General features: G+C 36.3%; 1 protein-coding gene across 1 annotated transcript; it reads right to left on the bottom strand.

Moving 5' to 3' along the window:
* Positions 1–1,268: 1,268 nt before the first annotated feature.
* On the bottom strand, positions 1,269–3,080 carry LOC118800595. Its single transcript, XM_036560863.1, has 2 exons — positions 2,902–3,080; positions 1,269–1,729 (listed from the first exon to the last, which is right to left on the bottom strand). Exons 1-2 carry the CDS (start codon positions 3,070–3,072, stop codon positions 1,277–1,279), a joined length of 624 nt encoding a protein of 207 aa, XP_036416756.1. The 5' UTR covers positions 3,073–3,080; the 3' UTR covers positions 1,269–1,276.
* Positions 3,081–10,062: the final 6,982 nt, after the last annotated feature.

The raw sequence follows: 10,062 nt of genomic DNA, 5'->3' as shown, positions 1-10,062 counted from the left end.
GTCCTTTGTAGATGATCAATAAACTCTCAAAAGGCTATCAATAACATATCAACAACATATGTGTAAATTTGCAGTAATGAAGAACATGAACATTCAAGTGAATATTTTCTTACAGTTTGTAGACGGACAACAGTTCTTTCTGATTAACGTATCGACATGAAGTAGATATGTTGTTTATATGTTAATTACATTAAGTAGATGTTTTGTTGACATTTCTTACACTAAGACGTTTTGTTGATACATTACTTACATTAAGTAGATTTTTTGTTGATACATTAATTACATTAAGTAGATGCTTTGTTAATAAGTTACTATATTAGGTAGATTTTTTGATACATTTAATACGTTTTGTTGATATTACTTATATTAAGTAGATTTTTTGTTGATACATTAATTACATTCAGTAGATGATTTGTTGACATTTCTTACACTAAGACGTTTTGTTGATACATTACTTACATTAAGTAGATTTTTTGCTGATACATTAATTAAATTCAGTAGATGTTTTGTTAATAAGTTACTGTGTTAGGTAGATTTTTTGATACATTTAATACATTAGTTTTGTTGATATTACTTATTAAGTAGCTGTTTTGTTGACACATTACTTACATGAAGTAGATGATTTGTTGACATTACTTACATTAAGTAGATGTTTTGTTGATGTTACTTACATTAAGTAGATGTTTTGTTGACACATTACTTACATTAAGTAGATATATTGCTGATGTGTTTCATTAAGTACATTTATTCTTGGTGTTACTTACATAACAGCTTGTTGAGCACCTAGAGATGACATGTATTATACCTGTTACATGTTCAGTAACTTCTCATGTAAACATATACAGTTATGAAAGTGGACACTCCAAATAAAGTGAAAAGCAAGTGCATTCAGTAAATTATTAACAGACTTTATTTAAACAGTTAAACAAAATATTTACATACACAGTTTAAAACAGTAACAAATCTTCAATGCGTTGTCATTTCAACAGTTCAAAACAAACAAAGGACATGTAACATGTACCTTTAGCATAGGCATATAAAATCCTAACAAAAAAAGATAAAAGTTACAAAACATTTGTGTGTATGTGAGAGTATTTGCAATAGAGGAAGTGTATGTGTATGTGAGTGTGTGCAATAGAAGAAGTGTGTGTGTGTGTGTGTGTGTGTGTGTGTGCACAACATGAACATCCATTTTACTTAATGTAACAACAAGGCTTCAGACAGGAAGATTAAAACTCCAACTCAAAGCTACATACAGGCCTACCTGAGAGAACAATTACTCTACACGAATGTCCTTCAGAAGCCGTCCAAGAACTCCTTTTCTGTGCTTCCTTCCCAGCCAATAGGTCCATTCAATAAACAGTAGCTGATCTTTCAAGGCCTTTTCATTTCGGTTTCCTCGAAGACGCCACACCTCATGTTTATAGGTGTTCCATGCCCTCTCAATGTGTTGGGTATGGTTGCCTGTGACTGGGTCAACAAAGTTGACGCTGTGGTTCACTGTATGGTGGACATATCCCACTTGACTAAGAGTAGAGTATGCACGCCATTCATCACTGATGATTACACTTTGCGGCCTCACATGTTGTTTGATGATGGGAAGAAGAGTCTGCTTGTTTCTTCTTTTGACTAGTCGCAGAACAGGTCTTCTGGAATCACCACGGATCTCCAAGATTCCAAAAACCCATGTTCTCCTCCTCCAGGTGTTGCCAATACGGCCTCTGGCATACTACATTGAAGAAGAAAAATGTATGATGTATTATTAACATTAAATGACACATTATGTGACACCAGTACACTGTAAAGATTTTTTTTTTAATTTACAGTGGAAATTCTGCAGTAATCTACAGTATTCCTTAAATACAGCAAAAAAATGTGCACTCTGTATAGCTTCTTGTCAAAAAAGTTAAAATACTGAATTTTACCATAATTAGCTGTTATTTGCAGATCAAATGGGGGAAATGGCTAGTACTTTGTACAGTCTTGAGCAGCTTGTCTCTGAATATTGTAGTGATGGCAGTGGGGCTTCCCAGCATTTGGTTATGCTCCATTTATATTTTCTTCTACAGTTCATTTCACATGTTTATTTTTTAACCTGTTATTCCTACCTCATATACACCATAGACAAAAATTTAATTATTTGCTATCAAAACTAATTAATTAAATTAATAAGAAAAATTGGTGCTGTTCACTCTCATTTTTATGTTATACTAGATAATGTGGTAAAACTAAGAAAAACAGGATTACAAAAAAAGAGTGTAGAAATACAGTAATCAGCTGTAGAGAATCAGCTTTAGAATCACAGTAAAGTAATGTTATGGTATTATACAGTACGAATATTGTAAACAAACATGAAGTCGCTACAGAAATTACTTCCAGTAAATTACTGCAATTTTACACTGAATTTATTTTAAGTGTAAGTCCTTCTCAGTTGAATAATTATATATTGTAGTTACTCTGAACATGTACATACACTAAGACACTGCTAAAAAAGCTTATGTTTTTCAAACTTAAAAAAATCATTGTTCTGGATATTCAAGTAAATGTAAGGTTTTTTATGTGCTTAGGTTTGTTGACATAAATTTAGTTATTACATTATCTCTACATGTTTTAAAATGAGTTAAAATTCATGGATTTGTATTTTTAAGTTGTTACTAGAGGGTTACTTGAAAATACCCATAAATCATAATAATTATCATTCTTTGGTGCAAGTTGTGCAGTGGTCTAGACCATGAATTTGAACCTAAAAAACATTAGCTTGAGGCGAGAACACAACAGCAATAATAAGCAAATTAAAAGTTTAGACAAGGGTGACTTATGACCTGCCACACCTTTTGTGTGAATCCAGAGAAGGGAATCTCTTTTCTTAAACATCCTGTTGAAAACAGTCTGTAGACTTACCTTCCTTTTGTGGCAGAATTTGCTCTCATCTATATGCACAACAGCATTGATGCCACCAACCCTTTGTCCTCTCCTGCCATATTTTTTCATGCTTTTATTGCATCTCTTTCGCAGTCTCTTGGACATTTTTGAGAGGGTGGCACTGCTGCCTGCGATCCCATCCTGGATCATGTCCACCTGTCTCATTCTCGATCCCATCCTGGATCATGTCCACCTGTCTCAGACCTTGTGCAAACCTGAATACAAATAAACCAATATGATTCTGCTTCTTCAGATGAGTGCCATATATTTAGTATGTGAACAAGTTGTAGCCTCAGCTTGATGTTTGAAGCACCCCACTAACCCCCAACCCCTACATGATAATGTATATGATAGTTTTTGTAGCTGACAGTTTTAGTTAATCATATTGCAGATATTCATGTGGAATAGTGACATGGTCTGATCATACCTGTGTATGTATTTCATCCATGTGAACAGAGTAGAATGTGATGTTGAAAAAAAGCTCCCAGTTCTTACACTCTTTGCTGTTCTGCATGGTGTCTTACATTTCCTATAAATATATATTAAAACTGTTCAAATAGTTGCCAGCTACACTCTGTGGCCATTTTATCAGCAACACCAACCTTAAAGGTGCACATTGTAAGTTTACAGAATCAGCCTTCAAGAATATTCCTTGAGACTGAAGGAATTGTAATACAATTGTAATTTCAAAAATCATAGGGATGATATGTGAGTAAAATACATAAGTTTTTTTTATGTATCTTTGACAATCTGCCACTGCTGTAAACAGAAAAACAAACCTGATAGCAGCTGGACATGGTGGCTGTGCATTAGTGTTAACTGTATCTCTTATATCATGAATAACAGCCAGATACACCATTATTATTAGCCAGGTTAACAACTACATATGATCGCTGTCCAAAAAAAAAAAATCTCCATCATTTCAGCACAGCAGCTGCCCTTCACATTCTGTGAAGATTTCATGATGATTGGACCAACATAAATGCTCCAAAATTGCTTTGAATAAAATAATTTTGCATTTACCTACACTGAAAATAAAGAATTGTTTTGCCTTTATTATTTTGATAACAAGAAAGGCAAAGGATGTGGAAGAGAGCAGTGAGAATTAGTGTAAACAATAATGGTTTAAATAAAAATGATTTAAAATAAATATGTATTTAACTTAAGAACTTAAGAATGCACAATAAATGCAGGTTTACTTACCATATGTAACCATCTTTGCAATTATGAGGGACCATCTTCATTCTTTTCTTGCATTTATTGCATTTCATTTTCCTTTTCAAAAGACGTTCCCTCTGCATCCATTCTATAAGCTTCAGTGACGTCTTCTTGGTCTCCCTAACATAAACCTTCTGAATCAGCTTATTCGGTAAATTAGCCATAACATAGACGATACGAGCTCCCTAAAAGTGGAATTTAATTTTGGCGGGGACTGTCATGACGTACTGTGGTTCTGGGCAAAAGACTGCGATCGTCCAATCAGAAACACTAACGGTTGTGATTGACAGGACACGCGCCAAGCAGAAGCAGGAACGTGAGCACACAAAGAACCGGACTCACTATTAACCGTTTATGCCAGCCGGGAGATTTTCTAAAAGAAGGGACAACCGAAAGCCTTAAGTGCTGCTTATGTGAAGATAAACATCACGAAAGGTAAGTGTGCGTTTTTGGATTGATAGTGTGATTTAAAACTATATCTTTTTTTTCTAGTAACATTAAAGCAGCTGTCAGTCAGTAGAGACTAGCTGGCTAATTAACTTATTTAACATTAAGCAGAGCTGTATTCGCGATGGTTGCTGTTTGGAAAAGGCACTCAGGCAGTGAGGTCGTGGTTGTAACTTAACTGGAAAACTCATAATGTTGAATGCATGACATTATTCGCTTAAATAAGCTGTATGTTGACTCTACTTGTGGCCAGCGAATGGTAGTGGGTAAAACCACGTAGGTAGCTAAGCTAACTAGCTAACGTCTTTTGAATCGGTTAGCTAGCAAAACAGTTGGGATTGTGGCGTCGTGGCAGAGAAGAATTAGGTGAGGGCCGTTTTGTGTATTTATTTTACTGTGGGTGTAACTTCATGCTCTTTCTAAGTTGCTTTCTAATATGGAATATTAAGCTAAATGTAAGCATTAATTTAGTTATGTAGCTAACTCTCCAGCTTTGGTTAACCAGCTAACCTGCTAACGTTAATCTAATTATCTTCAGCTAACGTTAGCTACAGTGCCTTTAAATTAACCTAAGTATTCACCCCCTGTTTTTCATGTTTGATGTTTTAACAACAGTGCATCTCAGTGAATTTAATCAGGCTTTTTTACACTGGCTTACTAAAAAAGAATTCCACCACCTTTTTGTAATTAAATTAGGATGTAAATAGAGTCACTCAGAGTAGTTTGGTGTGAAATGCTCTGTTTTAGAGAAACTTAGCTAGCTACAACCGGCGCTCGAAACTTGCTGAGTCAGAATTGTTCATAGTGGTGGTGATAGGAACCAGACGTCCACCTCTAAAAGCTCCCTCACCGAAAGCTATTTCATGAAATGGTTATGAATTCACTGCCTGATGACTGAGACACTGTTTTACCATAGTTGTAGAGGATTTTGGCCACAAACATTTTAATGTACATTTTATATACATTCAGAGGAGGGATGCACAGTAGGGGTGGACACTTTTTCTATTCATATATAACAAATAAAAAATATTTATTAAGTTCATATTTTGTTCATTATTAACTAGATGTCTGTGTACAACACACGCAAAGGACGAGGCAACCCCAAGGATGTGGAAGAGAGCAGTGAGAATGGTAAGTCAGTGCAGAAGCAATAAGCAGCTTGTCTTTTAAAAATATTTAAGAATTTTTTGTATTACATGATTTTTTAATCTTTTAGAATTAATTTACATTGGCCCAGTGCACGTTAAACAAACTGTACCCATTCTGAAGTGGCCAAAGCTGCAAAATAAGGCCAAACAAGACATAGTAGTACCTTAATAGTACAGTTACAGGTTTAACTCCTTGTCAGTTTTTTTTCCATGTACCTGGCCGTTCATCCCCAGCTTGTGCATCTGTGCGTGTCTTAGAGATAAGGGTGTGACCACTGGATGCCACCATGTGTTTCTGAGCTGCAAAACATAACTTAGTTCATATTTAGACTCCTGTTGCTATAAGTTGACTTAACTCTGTTGCTTTGTTCAAATGCTGTTTTAGTAGGAGGCAGTAAAATCCAGCCAATGAAGCAAGACCTGTTGGTTTGGAAGAATAAAGCAGAACTGTTAGAAAGCAAGGTGAAGGAGCTGGAAGCACATAATGATGAGCTTCGGCAGCAACTGGAGCATCTCAGTGCACAAGGAGGTAGTCTTATTAACTAAGTCATTCACAAAATATTATTTATGTGCAAAACCCTCTGAACCATCTGTAATAGTGCAGGCCCAGCTGCTCTGAATGTTGTGCTGATAGAAGCCATTTTTTAGCCCTGTTACTGCCTAATCTGTGTCCCCTGCCTGATTTGTACCGCCATGCTTCTGCCACGTGTGCGTAGAGAACGTTACTTTAACCAGCACCAGCCAGCACTACCCGTTATGTACAATCTGTATGATCATATGTGCAAGCGTTTTACGGTAGTTTGAAATTGTAGCTGAACCCCAACAAAACTGCCATATTCTTCAGTAGCAATCATTTGTGTAGTTTGCACTCTTCCCTGTTTGGTTGCCTACATAGAGTTTAATGATATGATTATCTAGCTGAGTGGTTTTGCTTTGTGTAACATTCTTAGCCTGTATGGGTGCTACAATACCAAAGGTATGAACAGATCTGGGCAAAATATAGGATCAATCTTAAATGGCTTTCTACTCCCTATGTAGTGTACACTACATAGGTCATTATGTAATGGTTTGTACACACAAACAGTGCATTGAATGTCTACATTAAAGTCATTTAAGTTCAGTTAAAGCTGCACAACATCCTCTCTAACGTTTAGTGCACTATTTGGGTATAGAAGCCATGCGTTCACGACCAATGCAGAGCACTATATAAGGAGTAAGAAGTCATTTGAGTTTCAGCCACAGACATGTCTTCTTGCTAATCCAAAATGATAATAAGAGCAGGTTTTTGATGTACCCCTCTCTTTACCCTGTGCTCTAACCTGAAAGTTTTTACCTACAGAAATAATACTAAGAAGTATTAAACTAGGAAAGAGAATAAGACTGCTTATATAGTGGTTTCAGCATTAAATACTCTAAGTTAATCTGCTAATGCTGCATCGTTAAAAGATGTTCATTCGAGGTACAGTGGACACCCTCTTGTTCAAACACAGCTTTTAAATGGCTTTGAAGCAACACGTTCAGCATACAATGCTGAACAGTGGTTGCAAGACTCACAAACCAAAACTAACAAAAGCAACAGCAAAGTAACAAAAATCCTGAGCTGAATTAACGGGAGCGAGAGAATACAATCACAGAGAAGTTGAGAACAATTAACTGTACATGTAACTGTTTAAACAAAACCTTGTATCACCATTTTTGTTTTTTTTTGTTTTTTAAATGCCAGTTGGTCTTTACATTAATGAATGGATAGAATGAAGTTCCAAAATTACTTAGAATCTTGTACCATTAACTTCTATTCAAAGTTGAGATCCTTCTGTTGTAAAGTTTACCATTGTTCCAACTATATGATTTATACACTCATTGGTTGTAACATTTTACAGCCACTGTTGCTCTCATTGGACATGGATGATGAAAATGAGAAACTATGGTCACTCTACACTCTTAAAATAGATGGTTCTTCAAGGGGTTTTTTATGAAGAAAAGGTTCTTGTGTTCATGATTTTTTACATCCAAATAGCGCACTACATGTTGAACATGGGTGTGGCTTGATTCCCAAATGAATATTTCTTAGCTATATTATGCAGTGTGGGGTTCAACATCCAGTATTTAAACTGCTCTGTAGTGCACTGTGTAGGGAGCAGGGAGCTGTTTGAGATTCAGACCCAGTGTGAGAAGAGGGGCATCATCAGATTGGCACAATATAAGACTTATGGTAGTAATTTGGTGGCCAAAAAGTATGTATAAAGCAAACGTGCATTAAACAGTGCTATGTTATGTTCATTGCTATATGACAAAAAGTTAAGTTTATAAAATGGCTTATTAGTATTATTAATAGTAGTAGTAGTGATAGTATGGGTGGTTGTTCTGTGGAGGTTGCAGTTGAAATTCAAAGAAGAAGAACAGTACTTAATTAGCTTAGAACTACTGTCCTTGTAGATCATCATTCAAAGACAAAGAATCACATTAAGACAGGAGTGCCTAACTGTCATCCTGGTGATCTTCTGCTTTGGAGATTTTCAACACACCTGCCTCTACTATTCAGATGCTCCTGAAAGCTTTTATTAGATGGATTAGACGTGTTTAGAATGGAATTGGAAGCACACTTTCCAGGGCAGTAGATCACCAGAACTGGATTTAGACATCGCTGCATTAAGCTGTGTTCAGTGTCTTGGCAGGAGTGATATTGTCACTGATGAAGTGTCACAGCACATTTAGAGTTTTTATTTCCATTATTGGAAGAAATACATATGTTCCAATTAAGCTTATTTTGTCCACTCTTATAGCTTTAACAAAATTCGCTGATTTTTAAGTCTTCATGGTCAAATTTGGCAAATGAGATTAATCATATTACATTTTTTGTTGTCTGTTTTGTTGCTTCTATCAGATAATCAGTATAAACCCAAGAGCCTGGAGGATTCAACTGAGAGTCTGGAGGACTCGAGTGATGATTCATCCTCTTCTGATGAGGAAGACTCAAGTGGGAAAGACTCGCACAAGAAAAAGAAGAGAAACAAGATGAAGAAAATGAAATTCAAGAGGAAAAAGGATAAGCATAAAAGAAAGGAAAAGGACAGGAAAAAACGAGGTATGTATATATCATACATCACACTAATCCTGCTTGCTGCCATGTCTTAAATGTGAGAGGGACTTTACAGTGATTTCTATTTTCAATAAGCAAACAGTAAATAGTTTAATAGTTATTCTAAACCTATTGCTGTAGGTTGTTTGTGTTACGTTGATTGTCCTTATGATTTTTTATATTTTCACCTTTAGAATTTATTTGGCCAAATGTGTTTGGTCTTTGATTACTCAGTCTTTGATTTTTTTTATTTTTATTTTTTAGGACTGGGACTATAAGAAATTTTGAAAAATCTATTAATGGTTTGAAACTGGGTATTTTATGGGTATACCTGAGATAGCACAGCAATGGCTTCACAACAACTTAGCACCACCTGAGATAGCACAACAATAGCTTCAGAACAACTTAGCACCACCTGAGATAGCACAGCAATGGCTTAACTACAGTTTAACACCGCCTGAGATAGCACAGCAATGGCTTACCTACAGTTTAACACCGCCTGAGATAGCACAGCAGTGGCCTAGTTGTATCAACTTAGCAACCAATTGGAATAGCATAATAATAGAAATGGCCTAGCAACACAGTAAACATCTAACAACCACTAAGCAGTGCCATAACAACAAGGATGAGTACATTAGAAACCTCATAGCAACACCATAGAATTATTGTGTAACCCCAGTTAAGTTTTAAAAGCAGTTTACAGTTGTCTCTAACTGCTTTATCTTCTGAAGCATTATCTCTGTCTTATGATCTGTTTTCTTTAATATGCAATGTGAGCTTATGTCCTGGTTGCTGAGGCACTGCTAGGCAGTTGCTGTGGTATCCCTGTTGGTTGCTAAGGTGTTGTTAGGCGGTTGCTATACTATTGCAGAAGGTTGCAAAGGTGTTGCCAGGCTGTGGCTGTGATATCCTAGGTGGTTGCTGAGGTGTTGCAAGGTGGTTGCTATGCAATCACAGATGGTTGCTAAGGTATTGCTAGGTGGTTGCTATGGTGTCCCAATATTGTCCATGTTGCTCCTGCGTTTTTGTTGTTGTGTTTTTGTTTTCTATTCAGTGTCAACTGGAAGAGAAAGCCTTCTCCTTTTGAGCCTCTCTAGGTTTCTTCCTCTCATGGAGTTTTTCCTTGCCACTGTTGCCCTTAGTGATGTTCATGGGGGCTTGGACCCAGATTTTCTCTAATGCTGCCTGTGACATCAAGCCTGTTGCCTGTACATGCAAATATATTAGTGATGGGCTGGTCCACATTTT

Source organism: Colossoma macropomum, unplaced genomic scaffold, assembly GCF_904425465.1.
Source record: "Colossoma macropomum unplaced genomic scaffold, Colossoma_macropomum, whole genome shotgun sequence".
Taxonomy (NCBI): Eukaryota; Metazoa; Chordata; class Actinopteri; order Characiformes; family Serrasalmidae; genus Colossoma; species Colossoma macropomum.
The sequence above is the reverse complement of the archived record's forward strand: the minus strand, read 5'-3'. Positions and strand labels throughout refer to the sequence as shown.